At 48.2% G+C, this 17,382-nt stretch overlaps 1 protein-coding gene across 4 annotated transcripts in view; it reads right to left on the reverse strand.

Annotated features, from left to right (window-relative positions):
- phldb1b (pleckstrin homology-like domain, family B, member 1b) overlaps positions 1-15,482 on the reverse strand; it is a 70,425-nt gene extending 54,943 nt beyond the window's left edge. Inside the window, exons 1-4 of one of the 4 annotated variants that reach the window (XM_034547975.1) lie at positions 15,186-15,482; positions 14,152-14,253; positions 11,844-11,967; positions 8,701-8,871 (exon numbers count right to left, since the gene is read on the reverse strand). In XM_034547975.1, the coding sequence (XP_034403866.1) occupies positions 8,701-8,871; positions 11,844-11,967; positions 14,152-14,253; positions 15,186-15,221 (433 nt within the window). In that variant the 5' untranslated portion in view covers positions 15,222-15,482. The remainder of the gene's footprint in view (positions 1-8,700; positions 8,872-11,843; positions 11,968-14,151; positions 14,254-15,185) is intronic. The other 3 variants (XM_034547978.1, XM_034547977.1, XM_034547979.1) reach the window with 3 other exon arrangements.
- Between the last annotated feature and the right edge of the window lie 1,900 nt (positions 15,483-17,382).

A 17,382-nucleotide genomic window follows, 5' to 3' on the forward strand; every position in this document is an offset into this window, starting at 1 on the left:
CCGTACCACAACCCTGAAGTCACCGTACCACAACCCAACCCTGAAGTCACCGTACCACAACCCTGAAGTCACCGTACCACAACCCTGAAGTCACTGTACCACAACCACAACCCTGAAGTCACTGTACCACAACCACAACCCTGAAGTCACCGTACCACAACCCTGAAGTCACCGTACCACAACCCTGAAGTCACTGTACCACAACCACAACCCTGAAGTCACCGTACCACAACCCTGAAGTCACTGTACCACAACCCAACCCTGAAGTCACTGTACCACAACCCAACCCTGAAGTCACCGTACCACAACCCTGAAGTCACCGTACCACAACCCTGAAGTCACCGTACTACAACCCTGAAGTCACCGTACTACAACCCTGAAGTCACCGTACCACAACCCTGAAGTCACTGTACCACAACCACAACCCTGAAGTCACCGTACTACAACCCTGAAGTCACCGTACCACAACCCTGAAGTCACTGTACCACAACCACAACCCTGAAGTCACCGTACTACAACCCTGAAGTCACCGTACTACAACCCTGAAGTCACCGTACCACAACCCTGAAGTCACTGTACCACAACCACAACCCTGAAGTTACCGTACCACAACCCTGAAGTCACTGTACCACAACCCAACCCTGAAGTCACTGTACCACAACCCTGAAGTCACCGTACCACAACCCTGAAGTCACCGTACCACAACCCTGAAGTCACCGTACCACAACCCTGAAGCTCTAACTGTGTGAAACTGGAATGCACCTCATTTCACTTCCTGCACCTTTGGACTACGAAGAGGAACCCGGTTGTGTTGTGATCAGAACCACTGAAGCCCGGTACGTCACCGAGAGCTAAGGAACTGCAGACAAAAGGAGATGCCCGAAACCACAGCCGACGGTTGCTATGGAAAGCTGACGGTTGCTATGGAAAGCTGACGGTTTACAGCCTCGGCAAAAGGCCGAGGAGTCGAACCCACCAGTTAATCAATGACAAACACACCACATACCAGAGGAAGATACAGGGCTGGTTTGAGAGGAGGAGGAGGAAGAGCAGGAGGAAGAGGAAGAGCAGGAGGAAGAGGAAGAGGAGGAAGAAGAGGAGCAGGAGGAAGAAGAGGAGCAGGAGGAAGAGGAAGAGCAGGAGGAAGAGGAAGAGGAAGAGGAGGAAGAAGAGGAGCAGGAGGAAGAGGAAGAGGAAGAGGAGGAAGAAGAGGAGCAGGAGGAAGAGGAAGAGCAGGAGGAAGAGGAGGAGGACGACGAGGAGCAGGAGGAGGAAGAGGAGGAGGACGACGAGAAGCAGGAGGAGGAGGAGGAAGAGCAGGAGGACGACGAGGAGCAGGATCAGGAGGAGGAAGAGCAGGAGGACGACGAGGAGCAGGATCAGGAGGAGGAAGAGCAGGAGGACGACGAGGAGCAGGATCAGGAGGAGGAAGAGCAGGAGGACTACGAAGAGCAGGAGCAGGAGCAGGAGGAGGAGCAGGAGGAGGAAGAGGAGGAGGACGACGAGGAGCAGGAGGAGGAGGTCGTCTGACCCTGAATTCCCATGAAAGGGATCACATGTCGGTCCGACGCCAGCGAGACGCCGCGGTGGAAGACGTCGCGGTGGACAGTTTAATGGGTTGAGTCCATCACCGCCTTCCACAGAGCCCTGAATTATGGTCTGTTTGACTAAATGAACATCACGCTGTATTGAAGAAGACTTGAAACTAGAGATTGAGACCAAAAACTAATGTTTACAATGTTTACTGAGGGAATACATCAAGAGAAGTAGAGTCATTTATATAGACTTCTATACAACCAGAGGAGTCGCCCCCTGGTGGTCAGGAGAGAGAATGCAGCTTTAACACATGAAGCATAGACTTCTATACAACCAGAGGAGTCGCCCCCTGGTGGTCAGGAGAGAGAATGCAGCTTTAACACATGAAGCGTAGACTTCTATACAACCAGAGGAGTCGCCCCCTGGTGGTCAGGAGAGGGAATGCAGCTTTAACACATTAAGCATAGACTTCTATACAACCAGAGGAGTCGCCCCCTGGTGGTCAGGAGAGAGAATGCAGCTTCAACACATGAAGCATAGACTTCTATACAACCAGAGGAGTCGCCCCCTGGTGGTCAGGAGAGAGAATGCAGCTTTAACACCTGAAGCATAGACTTCTATACAACCAGAGGAGTCGCCCCCTGGTGGTCAGTAGAGAGTATGCAGCTTTAACACATGAAGCATAGACTTCTATACAACCAGAGGAGTCGCCCCCTGGTGGTCAGTAGAGAGAATGCAGCTTTAACACATGAAGCGTAGACTTCTATACAACCAGAGGACTGTCCCTTTAAAACTCTTCATCAGCTCCCCGTCCCACAGACCAGATGAAGTCTCTCCAGCAGGCTGTCAGCTGCTTGTGGACGATCTCCACGGTAACGTGTCGGAGGCTTGTCTGAACAGATGTTCCCCCCCCCCCCCCCCCCCCCTCCCCCTCCTTTTGACTCCTAAAGCCCGCCTCCTGCTGCTCAACAGGCTCCCAGAGGCAGATGGCCTCAGGCCTGCTCATCAATAAATATCAAGACGTGATGGACACGTGAAGCCTGTTGATCCTTTTTCTATAATCAATCGGTTCAAAGCTGTTGTTATTGATGATTCATTGAAGTAGTTCTTAATGTAGTGATTTGTTTACATGGACACACAAACGTTCCTTCTTCTTTTTGTATTCGTCGCTCAGCGAATGATTTTAAAAGTCGGGACGATGTTACGCAACACGTTGAGGAAACACATTGTTGTGCTTTAAATGAATGAAGTCAACAAAAGATAAACATCCTGGTTGGGCTTCAGATATGTTTGTCAACAAAAGGAAAGTCCAGCGTATATGAACCGGTCCACAATCAGTGGTCTCTCCCGATATTTAAGTCGTTGACTTGTTGACTCCCCTCTGGCCTTGTTTACGTGCTGCGTTCAAGGACATCGCGATGCAACAGGACAGTAGAGAGAATATAATTTATTTGCCAAAATTAAAAAAAGAGATGAAATGCATCTCAAGATATCTCCAGAATATTGTTTGTGTGAATTCCTGCTCAGGTCTTCATATGTCAGAGGTCCTCCTCCTCCTCTTCCTCCTCCTCCCCCTCCTCCACCTCTTCCTCCTCCTCTTCCTCTTCCTCTTCCTCCTCCTCCTCCTCTTCCTCCCCCTCCTCCACCTCCTCCACCTCCTCCTCTTCCTCCTCCCCCTCCTCCTCTTCCTCCTCCTCCTCCTCCTCTTCCTCCTCCTCTTCCTCTTCCCCCTCCTCCTCCTCTTCTTCCTCCTCCTCCTCTTCCTCCCCCTCCTCCACCTCCTCCTCCTCCTCCTCCTCCACCTCCTCTGCCTCCTCCTCTTCCTCCTCCTCTTCCTCCTCCTCTTCCTCTGCCTCCTCCTCCTCCTCCTCCCCCTCCTCCACCTCCTCTGCCTCCTCCTCTTCCTCCTCCTCCTCCTCCTCCTCCTCCTCCCCCTCCTCCACCTCCTCTTCCTCCTCCTCCTCCTCCCCCTCCTCCTCTTCTTCCTCCTCCTCCTCCTCCTCCCCCTCCCCCTCCTCCACCTCCTCTGCCTCCTCCTCTTCCTCTTCCTCCTCCTCTTCCTCCTCCTCTTCCTCCTCCTCCTCCTCTTCCTCCTCCTCCCCCTCCTCCCCCTCCTCCACCTCCTCTTGCTCTTCCTCCTCCTCCTCCTCCCCCTCCTCCTCTTCTTCCTCCTCCTCCTCCTCCTCCTCCTCCTCCTCCTCCCCCTCCCCCTCCTCCACCTCCTCTGCCTCCTCCTCTTCCTCTTCCTCCTCCTCTTCCTCCTCCTCTTCCTCTTCCTCCTCCCCCCCCTCCTCCCCCTCCTCCTCCTCCTCTTCCTCTTCCTCCTCCTCCTCCCCCTCCTCCCCCTCCTCCTCCTCTTCCTCTTCCTCCTCCTCTTCCTCCCCCTCCTCCCCCTCCTCTTCCTCTTCCCCCTCCTCTTCCTCTTCCTCCTCCTCTTCCTCCTCCTCCTCCTCTTCCTCCTCCTCCTCCTCCTCCTCTTCCTCTTCCTCCTCCTCCTCCCCCTCCTCCCCCTCCTCCTCCTCTTCCTCTTCCTCCTCCTCTTCCTCCCCCTCCTCCCCCTCCTCTTCCTCTTCCCCCTCCCCTTCCTCTTCCTCCTCCTCTTCCTCCTCCTCCCCCGATGCAGTCGGAGGATGTTCACAGAAAGTGTCTCTTTTGACACACAGGAAGTGGACCAGCTGCTCCCGGCTTCCCCTCCACATACAGGTCTGACCTGGTCTCTGGGCCCCGCTGGGGGAACCACACCAGCACTGAGGGTTCTCCTCTGTGACTCCTCACATCCGTTACACACAATAGGGTCAACACAGAGTGTCAGAGAGATGACAAGTGTGGAGTCCTGGTTTTGTCCTGCCCCCCCTTCAGTGATACTTCTGGTGGACCCACAGGCCTCTGGACCCCAGGAATAGCAGTGTAACAGTAGACTGGCACAGGGTGGTCTGGCGGGGTCTGCAGACTTGTGTTGTGGTCTATAAACAGAACTCACATGGAGGCGGCAGCCCGGAGCAGGTCTTCACTAGGGGAACCAGACTCTGTGGGAATAACACACACTTTAAACCTCACCATCTTCCAGGCTGACGTCCTCCTATCTGAGTGAGACCCAAACAGCTGGACCACGTCTGGAGGGACCCTCTAAAACCACGGGCATGAAGAGAGAGCTGGAAGCACCTACAATGTGGTCTCATGTGACCCCCCCACCCCACAGCACGGTGGTCCCGGCGGACCAGCCACCGGTTCACAACACGCACTAAAAACTACATTCATCAAATGCTTTGAGGAAGTAATGCCGCGTGCACGTGAGCCGGACTCCCGAGCCCCGGAAACCCCCGGTGAACAGGGTTCTGGTGCGCGTATAGTCCACCCGGTTCGAGACCACAGAGCCGCACCGGACCCGGTTCATAAACACAGAAAAGCCAGAGGTCGTGGTCTGAACGGGGACCCGGTGGACCACGACCCACCGGGTCCCCGTTCAGACCACGACCCTCGTAACTTAAAGCCCGGTGGATGCTGCGCGCGCACACCTCCAGACATTAAAATAAGAACGCGCACAAACTCTGCGCCACATTAATAATAAATAAATAACTTACTTTAACTCCTCTCTCCTCGCGAGCTGCACATCGCGCGCTCCTCTAACATGAAGCCACGTGCTCCTCTTCTCCTCTTCTCCTCTTCTCCTCTTCTCCTCTTCTCCTCTTTTTGTGGCTTTTCTTTTCTTTTTTGGTCCTAACCCGCTTTTGTTATGATAATCCTTGTTTTTTAAATATATTCTGCAAAGAGTCTGTTCAAACACGGGCTCGTGTACGCATGCGTCGGTATATTCCAGTTTCATGTCATATCATTAAATATTAAAGAGTTTACTGTCATGGTTTAGTCCATTGTCTCTCAGCCGGGAAGCAGTCACCTCTCAGCCCGCAGAGAGAGAGAGAGAGACGGGCTGTCAGAGGGGAGGAGGAGGAGGAGGAGGAGGAGGAGGAGGAGGGGGAGGAGGGGAAGGAGGGGGAGGAGGGGGAGGGGAAGGAGGAGGAGGAGGGGGAGGAGGGGGAGGAGGGGGAGGGGGGAGGAGGGGAAGGAGGGGGAGGACGGGGAGGGGGAGGAGGAAGAGGAGGGGGAGGAGGAGGAGGAGGAGGAGGAGGAGGAGGAGGAGGAGGAGGAGGGGGAGGAGGAGGAGGGGAAGGAGGGGGAGGACGGGGAGGGGGAGGAGGAAGAGGAGGGGGAGGAGGGGAAGGAGGGGGAGGACGGGGAGGGGAAGGAGGAGGAGGAGGGGGAGGAGGGGGAGGACGGGGAGGGGAAGGAGGAGGAGGAGGGGGAGGAGGAGGAGGAGGGGGAGGACGGGGAGGAGGGGGAGGAGGGGGAGGGGAAGGAGGAGGAGGAGGGGGAGGAGGAGGAGGAGGGGGAGGAGGAGGAGGAGGGGGAGGACGGGGAGGGGAAGGAGGAGGAGGAGGGGGAGGAGGAGGAGGAGGGGGAGGACGGGGAGGAGGGGGAGGAGGAGTGAGAAGAGGGAAGAGGGAGACCGCGCACACGCACACGCACACACACACATGTACACGCACGCGCGCACACACACGCACACACACACACGCACACGCACACACACACACATGCACATGCACACGCACACACACACACACACACACATGCACACGCACAAACACACACACGCACACGCACACATGCACACACACACATGCACATGCACACACACATGCACACGCACACACACACACGCACACATGCACACGCACACACACACACCACGCACTCTCTAAAGCCAGGAACTCATCAATATTAATCCATGGATCGTGTTGATGTCACCTTTTTGCACAACAATACTCTTTAAAGTTTAAATTAAAAAATATATATAAAATGTGAAAATTGAACAATAAAATCTGATTAAAAAGAGACCAGTTTGTTATTAATAACACACTTTAATAACACACTTTAATAACACACTTTTCTCTCACCTGTTTGTTTTTATTCATATTTTATTGTTCAATTTTCACATTTTATATATATTTTTAATTACGTCTTCTTGCGCAATCTTTCTGGTCCCACAGCACATGAAGCTGATTTATGTGCCAAGGTGCGTCCTCGCTTATCATTTCATCACCGTGTAAAAAGAACAAAGGTGAAAGTGTTTCCATGTTTAAAAAGCCATAAAAATACACGTTAAAAGGGAAGTGTTCCCTCGAGGCACGTAGATATTAGGACAGTGTGTGAACCCTCATTGGCTTGGTTTTAATATATATAAAGTATATACATAAAGTATGAAGTAAACAAAAATATCCTTTTTTTTCCTTCATGTAAACTTGAATGTTTACAAGTTTGAACTGTAATTTGTCACCAAAACAGACTCTTTAAGGACGTCTGTAAGGAAAAAAGACAATTAATGAATTAATTATTATTCTTGTATGTAAACAAAGATTCTTGTAAAATCTTTAAATTCCATTCTCTGCTCATCAATAATCTCAGTGATGATCTGTCATTGATTATTGTGATCTATCTTAACGTATTATCCAAGCTGTAGCATGAAATCATGGTGGAAACAACTAGCCAGCTAGCTAAAGGAGCTAGCTAAAGGAGCTGGCTAAAGGCACTAGCTAAAGGCACTAGCTAAAGGCGCTAGCTAAAGGAGCTAGCTAAAGGCACTAGCTAAAGGCACTAGCTAAAGGAGCTAGCTAAAGGCACTAGCTAAAGGCACTAGCTAAAGGAGCTAGCTAAAGGAGCTAGCTAAAGGCACTAGCTAAAGGAGCTAGCTAAGTGAGCGGCGGGAGACGTAATGCTTTAAAAAGGGTGGAGCGCATCTTTAACCTTTCTAAATGATTAAATACGTCCTGTTTATTAAAGGTTGAGAGGTTCATCTCGTCTTCACGTCGTCCTCTCAAACTTTTTTCGTCCCTCGTCGCGACGAATCCTCCACTTTAACTTAAAACGTTGCGCAACTTCCTGTCCCAGGACGCTGACACGTGAACTCTGTGTTTACCCTCTGGGACCTAAAGTGTGATCCGTCTGGGGGGGGGGGGGGGGGGGGGGGCAGTATAAATAGCCCCGTGCCCCGGCTCAGATTACCGGCCAGAGTCCAGGTTGAAATACCAAAAAGACAGAACGACAACGCTGACGTGTGTTCTGGGGACTGTAGAAAGAAGTTTGTGCCGTTAGCATCTTTTGTATATAGAAGAAAGTCGATAACTCCTCTGGTTGTATAGAAGTCTGTGCTTCATGTGTTAAAGCTGCATTCTCTCTCCTGACCACCAGCGGGCGACTCCTCTGGTTGTATAGAAGTCTGTGCTTCATGTGTTAAAGCTGCATTCTCTCTCGTGATCACCAGGGGGCGACTCCTCTGGTTGTATAGAAGTCTATGCTTCATGTGTTAAAGCTGCATTCTCTCTCCTGACCACCAAGGGGCGACTCCTCTGGTTGTATAGAAGTCTATGCTTCATGTGTTAAAGCTGCATTCTCTCTCCTGACCACCAGGGGGCGACTCCTCTGGTTGTATAGAAGTCTATGCTTCATGTGTTAAAGCTGCATTCTCTCTACTGACTACCAGGGTCGACTCCTCTGGTTGTATAGAAGTCTGTGCTTCATGTGTTAAAGCTGTATTCTCTCTCCTGACCACCAGGGTCGACTCCTCTGGTTGTATAGAAGTCTATGCTTCATGTGTTAAAGCTGCATTCTCTCTCCTGACCACCAAGGGGCGACTCCTCTGGTTGTATAGAAGTCTATGCTTCATGTGTTAAAGCTGCATTCTCTCTCCTGACCACCAGGGGGCGACTCCTCTGGTTGTATAGAAGTCTATGCTTCATGTGTTAAAGCTGCATTCTCTCTACTGACTACCAGGGTCGACTCCTCTGGTTGTATAGAAGTCTGTGCTTCATGTGTTAAAGCTGTATTCTCTCTCCTGACCACCAGGGTCGACTCCTCTGGTTGTATAGAAGTCTGTGCTTCATGTGTTAAAGCTGTATTCTCTCTCCTGACCACCAGGGTCGACTCCTCTGGTTGTATAGAAGTCTATGCTTCATGTGTTAAAGCTGCATTCTCTCTCCTGACCACCAGGGGGCGACTCCTCTGGTTGTATAGAAGTCTATGCGTCATGTGTTAACAGGGTCACTGATTCAACTGAAACACCCGTTGCTCTTTAGAGGGTCTTAGAGAAGAGGTGAATCTGGTTCCTACCTTGGGACAGGCGGACCGGCTGAGAGGCCCGGAGCCCGTCGATGGTGCACATGTTCCCACAGGGGTGCAGCGTGATGACCCCCGACCGGTTCTCTATGTAACAGTGCTGGGCCGCCACCCCGGGGCCCTGGATGAGGACGTCCATGGAGCCGTGACCCAGTGTGGTCCGTCCTGGGGGGGGAGAGGGAGGGGGTGGGGGGGTGGGGGGGTCAATAAAACTCTTCATGACTAACTATCAGATTTTAGACGATTCGTTCCAGCGTAATTTACGAAAATATTACCTGTAAATAAAAATATTAATTCATATTAACAATGAGATGTAAACCGGAGCTGCCATGCTGACTCTACTACTGACTCTACTACTGACTCTACTACTACTGACTCTACTACTGACTCTACTACTGACTCTACTACTGACTCTACTACTGACTCTACTACTACTGACTCTACTACTGACTCTACTACTACTGACTCTACTACCACTGACTCTACTACTGACTCTACTACTACTGACTCTACTACTGACTCTACTACTGACTCTACTACTACTGACTCTACTACCACTGACTCTACTACTGACTCTACTACTACTGACTCTACTACCACTGACTCTACTACTGACTCTACTACCACTGACTCTACTACTGACTCTACTACTGACTCTACTACTACTGACTCTACTACCACTGACTCTACTACTGACTCTACTACCACTGACTCTACTACCACTGACTCTACTACTACTGACTCTACTACCACTGACTCTACTACTACTGACTCTACTACTGACTCTACTACCACTGACTCTACTACTACTGACTCTACTACTACTGACTCTACTACCACTGACTCTACTACTACTGACTCTACTACCACTGACTCTACTACTGACTCTACTACTACTGACTCTACTACTACTGACTCTACTACCACTGACTCTACTACTACTGACTCTACTACTGACTCTACTACTACTGACTGTACTACTGACTGTACTACTGACTCTACTACTGACTCTACTACTACTGACTCTACTACCACTGACTCTACTACTACTGACTCTACTACTACTGACTGTACTACTGACTGTACTACTGACTCTACCACTGACTCTACTACTACTGACTCTACTACCACTGACTCTACTACTACTGACTCTACTACTACTGACTCTACTACCACTGACTCTACTACTACTGACTCTACTACTGACTCTACTACCACTGACTCTACTACTACTGACTCTACTACCACTGACTCTACTACTACTGACTCTACTACTGACTCTACTACCACTGACTCTAGTACTACTGACTCTACTACTACTGACTCTACTACTGACTCTACTACTTTTGACTCTACTACTGACTACTACTACTGACTCTACTACTACTCACTCTACTACTGACTCTACTACTACTGACTGTACTACTGACTCTACTACTGACTCTACTACTTTTGACTCTACTACTGACTCTACTACTGACTCTACTACTACTGACTCTACTACTACTGACTGTACTACTGACTCTACTACTTTTGACTCTACTACTGACTCTACTACTGACTCTACTACTACTGACTGTACTACTGACTCTACTACTTTTGACTCTTCTACTGACTCTACTACTACTGACTCTACTACTGACTGTACTACTACTGACTGTACTACTGACTCTACTACTGACTGTACTACTACTGACTGTACTACTACTGACTCTACTACTGACTGTACTACTACTGACTGTACTACTGACTCTACTACTGACTGTACTACTACTGACTGTACTACTACTGACTCTACTACTTTTGACTCTACTACTGACTCTACTACTACTGACTCTACTACTGACTCTACTACTACTGACTCTACTACTAACTCTAATACTACTGACTCTACTACTGACTGTACTACTGACTGTACTACTTTTGACTCTTCTACTGACTCTACTACTACTGACTCTACTACTGACTGTACTACTGACTGTACTACTGACTCTACTACTACTGACTCTACTACTGACTCTAATACTACTGACTCTACTACTGACTCTACTACTTTTGACTCTACTACTGACTCTAATACTACTGACTCTACTACTACTGACTCTACTACTGACTCTAATACTACTGACTGTACTACTGACTCTACAACTGACTGTACTACTGACTCTACTACTGACTCTACTACTTTTGACTCTACTACTGACTCTAATACTACTGACTCTACTACTACTGACTCTACTACTACTGACTCTACTACTGACTGTACTACTGACTCTACTACTGACTGTACTACTGACTCTACTACTGACTCTACTACTGACTCTACTACTGACTATTACTACTGACTATTACTACTGACTATTACTACTGACTCTAATACTACAGCAGGGGGTTGCTGCAAATTATTTATTCACCGCGATGTGAGACATTCTCAGGACAAAGGTCAGAGGTCGTCGACCTGGAGCTGTAAAAGGGGAGGAGCTAACAGTAGCAGTGGTGAAGACCTCCCGGGCGGTAGTACACACACACACACACATACACAGACACACACAGACACACACGCACATACACAGACACACAGACAGACAGACACACACACACACACAGACAGACAGACAGACAGACAGACAGACACAAACACACACACACAGACACACACAGACACACACACACATACACAGACACACAGACAGACAGACAGACAGACACACACACAGACAGATACACAGACAGACAGACAGACAGACACACACACAGACAGACACACAGACAGACAGACAGACTGACACACAGACACACGAAAGACAGACTGACAGACAGACACACAGACAGACAAACAGACACACACAGACACATAGACAGACAGACACACAGACACACAGACACACAGACACACAGACAGACAGACACACAGACAGACACACAGACACGACAGACAGACTGACAGACAGACACACAGACAGACAGACACACAGACACGACAGACAGACTGACAGACAGACACACAGACAGACAAACAGACACACACAGACACATAGACAGACAGACACACAGACACACAGACAGACAGACACACAGACAGACAGACACACAGACAGACAGACGTGTGTGTGCGCGTGTGTGTGTGTGTGTCTCACCCTCAGGGAGGGGCAGCAGGGTGATGGCGGTGCTCAGGCGTCCACTACCCAGACTGACCAGGTGGGGGCGCTCTGCCTGGAACTTCAGGCCCTTCCCCGTCTCAATCAGGTCCAGCGGCGTGCTCTGAAAACAGAGGTCAAAGGTCACAAACAAAGTCTTTATCTCTGGACAGGAGAATAAATAAACAAACATGGTTCATGAAGTTTGATCCTTCTCCAAAACTAACTCAGTAGTTGTGATGATGAAAACATGGTAACTCATGAGTTACCATGGCGATGCCATACCATTATCACAGCTACATTTTCATCTGGGTCTTTTACTCTGTGAGACGTCATGTATTAGAATATACGCTTCTGCTTCATATAGTTATTAATCTCCACCTCTGACCGTAAAGAGGCGTCGTCCTCCGTCTCCACCTGCACCACTGTTTCCTGTCAATTAGCACTGATTGGTTGTGGGAGGAGCCACAGCCAATAACACAGACTTCACCGATGCATCATGTGGCTCTCTGTTCACAGATTGCTCCACACACTTCAGGAGGAATCTGTTCCCCCCCCCACAGCAGTGGGGGTGGGGGGGGGGACGTCGCCATGGCAACAGCGCAGGGCAATTAGGCAACGCGAGGCTCCCGCGGGGCGTTCAACTCGTCGTGATGAGCTTTTATTTTTTTGTCCGCCTGAAGACGAAGACGTGGAAACAATTCTGCTTTTTAGTCTTCTTATTGTGGAATTTACTGTATTTATTTTCGGGTGTGAATAAAATGTTTCTCCAGATATTAACGTGTTGAATTCGTACAGTAATTAAAATATAGGAATCGGGTTTATGGGACCCAAGAAAATGTAAAGTTTTAAAAAAAAAATTTAAAACTAAACGTTTTTTTTTGTTGCTAAAAATGCACAAAAAAAAGCCTAAATAATTATTTTATTTCACACTTTGAAACGTATGTCTCAATATGGGCTTTCATTTCTTCACAAATATAAAAAAAGTAAACAAATAAACCCTCGTCTTTATTAAATTAATTTAATTGCACGTGTAAATATATAAATCCCAACGTATAATATAAATATAAATAGTCAGGTCATGACCCTACGGTTGAGAAACTTAACGCTTTGATGATTTAATATAATATATTTAAGCACCTTTCTATAATTCAGGTGATCGTTTAACAGGCGACGTGTTAAATTAACAAACAGTCCACGAGTCCATGGGAGGCTCACTGGGAGTGATGGGATCGGCTGTGCGCTGCTGCTCCCGTGTGGCGCGTGATTTAATACAGAAATACTTTGTGTGTGCAAAGACGTTGTTCTTCTATTTTTAATCCCTCTGAATCCAGTCAGACTTTTTTATTCGTCCACTTTTTTCTGTTTTTAGCTCGTTTCTCATTCAACGTCATGTTTTTAATCGTCTCTCAATACGTCCTGAAAACCATGAATAAATCAAATGTACTGTCAAAACAATAACACATAAGTAGTTTATCACTTCTCAGGCGTTTACCAATAAAAACATTATTTATGTGTCTCATGATTTTACCGAGAACGTCAATTCATTTCTAGGTGTTTAAGAAACAGATCGATATTGTTGGTTTTATCTTCCACTCCTTGCCAAGACTGAACACACACACACACACACACACACACACACACACACACACACACACACACAGGCCTCCCTGAATGCCTGATGGGCTTGTCAGACCCGGGCCAGTCTAATTACAAGCTGCCTCCTCACCTGTTCATCATTCACGGAGGCTTTGTGGCCGGTGTGGCGACATTTAACGTCAATGGATGTCGTCCTCAGAAGAAGAGCAGAAACACTGATGACATGTGACTCTCTCTCTCTCTCTCTCTCTCTCTCTCTCTCTCTCTCTGTTTTCTCAATCCCCGTAGACCTCCATGTTGAAAATTCCCAACTTCACAGCGGAAATAAACAACATTGCAAACGACACCACTGAACCCCATGATTACAATGTGCCGAGCAAACTGTGTAGAAACCTTTAAGTATTAGTATTATTTACTACTCTGGTTGTATAGAAGTCTATGCTTCATGTGTTAAAGCTGCATTCTCTCTCCTGACCACCAGGGGGCGACTCCTCTGGTTGTATAGAAGTCTATGCTTCATGTGTTAAAGCTGCATTCTCTCTCCTGACCACCAGGGGGCGACTCCTCTGGTTGTATAGAAGTCTATGCTTCATGTGTTAAAGCTGCATTCTCTCTCCTGACCACCAGGGGGCGACTCCTCTGGTTGTATAGAAGTCTACATGTGTTAAAGCTGCATTCCTCACACACACACACACACTCACTCACTCACCTGTAACACCTGGTGGGGTTGCCGTCCACACTCGGGTGTTTTCCTGTTCAGGCGGTCCATGTCCTCTGAGCTGTCCGCGGCTCCCTGAGACACATGAAGGTCCTGAGGGAGGAAGTGAGACCGTGATATTAAAAAAGAACACCAGTCGTCATGGGTGACGACAACAGTCAGTTACAGCATCCAAAGGTTTGCGTTTTGGGGTTTTGTGGTCACCGTATTTAGTGGAATTCCCCCTCCCCACTGCCTGCACACTAATAAGTGTGATTCATGCTGTCAGCACACACACATACACACACACACACACACACACACACACACACACACAAACAGATGGTAGACAGTATTTAGCAACACACTCTGAGGAAGTGACACACTTAAAACACGCAAACACATTTAAATCTCTTGGTAGTTCACACTTTCAGTGGAAATCTGCCACCTTGGCTGCGCTTTTGTCTCTCTAACACACACACACACACACACACACACACACACACACACACACACAGTGCCAAAATCCCATAAATTCCTCTCTTCTTACTCAGTGTATTTCCATGCGGTCAGCACTGAGCCGCCGGCTATAAATACATTGGTGTGTATCTCGGTCCACGTGTTAAACGCACACATTCTGGTGCAGGAAGGGGAAAGTGTAAAGTCTCTTTATGGGATGCGAGCAGCCTGTGGTTGTGAGGAGGCGGTTAAGAAAACACTCAATTATAGCAGCCACGCAGAGAACCAGAGGCTCCCGGAGACGTTTGCGTGCCTAAGATGTTGTTGTGCGTGGGGATGGAGTTGTGTTGCCGCTCCGCCTGCAGGCCGACACAACGCTGTCTGCTCTGCTGACAGAAACCCGTGAAGCCGCGGGGACGCCTCGACAGGAAGTCACTGAACAACCAGCCAGAAAACAAAAACAAATGTTGAGTCTGGAAACACTTCTGTGCTTCTTGCCTTCTGTCGGAGCCGGAAGCAGCGAGAAGCGTCTCGCTCCTCCTCTGATTAAGCTTCGCGGGTCCTCTGCTGCCTCATGTAATCGTTACCTTTCTCCAGCTGTCCGGCACACGCACGGCCTCCATGGCAACCGGCTGCTCCTGGACCAGGACTCCTCTGAGGTCCACGGACCCAGACCAGGTCTCTCTGTGCTGATCGCAGCTCTTTGTCTGGAGCCGACTCCCGTTTCAGGAGGTGGACCTGTTGCTGCTTGCTCCTCTAGACTAAGACCTACATTCCTGACTGAAGCCCCAGATAACAGACGTGTGTGTGTGTGTGTGTGTGTGTGTGTTTAAGTGACGATCAAAAGAGAGGAGAAGAAGAAGGAAAGAGGAAGGGAAGAAGAGAGAGAGTGGTGACTGACGTTTGGTCAAAATAAAGCTGAGAATAAAAGTGTTGAAGGAGGAAGGAGGAGTTGCTTCTTACGCTGTAAAGAAACAATTAACTCGTTTCATATATATTATGAAACGAAAAATCGGAAAAGCTGAGCAGATTAAAAGCTCACTGACGCTCCGGCTGCAACACTTCAGTCCCGAAACAGGTCGTCGGACACGAATTCTCATGTAATTCCAGCTGTTTATGCGCACAAGATTCGGCAATTATTTGTGTAAATACGCATTCGTCGCGGCAGAAGGTGTAAATATAAAAGTCTCTCTTCTGTGTAACAAATCATCTAACGGGTCGCGCTAAGTTAACAGGGCTACATTGGAAAATCAGAGCATCTATTGACTCCACACAGCTCTCAACATGGCGACGGCTGAACCAGCGGCTTGCAGCAAACTGTGCTAACAGCGCTAACAACAGTAACAGCACTAATAACTGTAACAGTGTTAACAGCGCTAACAGAGATAACAACAGTAACAGCGCTAACAACAGTAACAGCACTAATAACTGTAACAGTGCTAACAGCGCTAACAGAGATAACAACAGTAACAGCGCTAACAACAGTAACAGCGCTAATAACTGTAACAGTGCCAACAGCGCTAACAGAGATAACAACAGTAACAGCGCTAACAACAGTAACAACAGTAACAGCACTAACAACAGTAACAATAGTAACAGTTGCTAACAACAGTAACAACAATAACAGAGCTAACAAAAGTAAGGGAGCTAACAACAGTAACAGCGCTAACAACAGTAACAACAGTAACAACAGTAACAATGCTAACAGTAACAACAATAACAGAGCTAACAAAAGTAAGGGAGCTAACAACAGTAACAGCGCTAACAACCGTAACAACAGTAACAGCGCTAACAGTAACAACAATAACAGAGCTAACAAAAGTAAGGGAGCTAACAACAGTAACAGCGCTAACAACAGTAACAACAGTAACAACAGTAACAGTTGCTAACAACAGTAACAACAGTAACAGCGCTAACAACAGTAACAACAGTAACAGCGCTAACAACAGTAACTACAGTAACAGCACTAACAACAGTAACAGTTGCTAACAACAGTAACAGCGCTAACAACAGTAACAACAGTAACAGCGCTAACAACAGTAACTACAGTAACAGCACTAACAACAGTAACAGTTGCTAACAACAGTAACAGCGCTAACAGCGCAACGTATCCTCGTACAAAAGGTTACTCCTCATTATTTATGTGTCTTCTTACTGAAGTCCAGCAACACGTGTTAATTACGCTGGTTACGTGAATACAGTCTTTTATAGTCTAATACAGTCTTTTATAGTCTAATAGTCTAATACAGTCTTTTATAGTCTAATACAGTCTAATACAGTCTTTTATAGTCTAATACAGTCTTTTATAGTCAAATACAGTCTTGTTAGCTCTTCACATTTCACATTCTTTTCTCTCTTGATGGTTCCTTCCTTGGCTTAAACTCCCATAATGCACAGGGGTATGTTTCTCACAACATCTAGGCCCTTTTCTTTCTCTCAGATCCAGAAACTCACCGGACACAAAGAAGCCCCCCCCCCCCCCCACCCTCATTCCAGGGCAGAAAGGCTGGCATTGTTTGCTGTCGAGCCGACATGGATCCCTCATCACACATGAGGGAATATTGCTTTAGTGTTATTATTTTTGTTTGAAGGGGTAATGAAAGCGAGAGAGGGAGAGAGGAGGGAGGAGGGAGGAGAGAGGATGGAGGAGGGAGGAGGGAGGAGTGGAGGAGAGAGGATGGAGGAGAGAGGATGGAGGAGATAGGAGGGAGGAGATAGGAGGAAGAAGATAGGATGGAGGATGACAGCCTGCCGATGAATGATAGAGATGAGAGAGATGTCTTT

The sequence above is a fragment of the Cyclopterus lumpus genome, chromosome 13 (assembly GCF_009769545.1).
Source record: "Cyclopterus lumpus isolate fCycLum1 chromosome 13, fCycLum1.pri, whole genome shotgun sequence".
Lineage (NCBI taxonomy): Eukaryota > Metazoa > Chordata > Actinopteri > Perciformes > Cyclopteridae > Cyclopterus > Cyclopterus lumpus.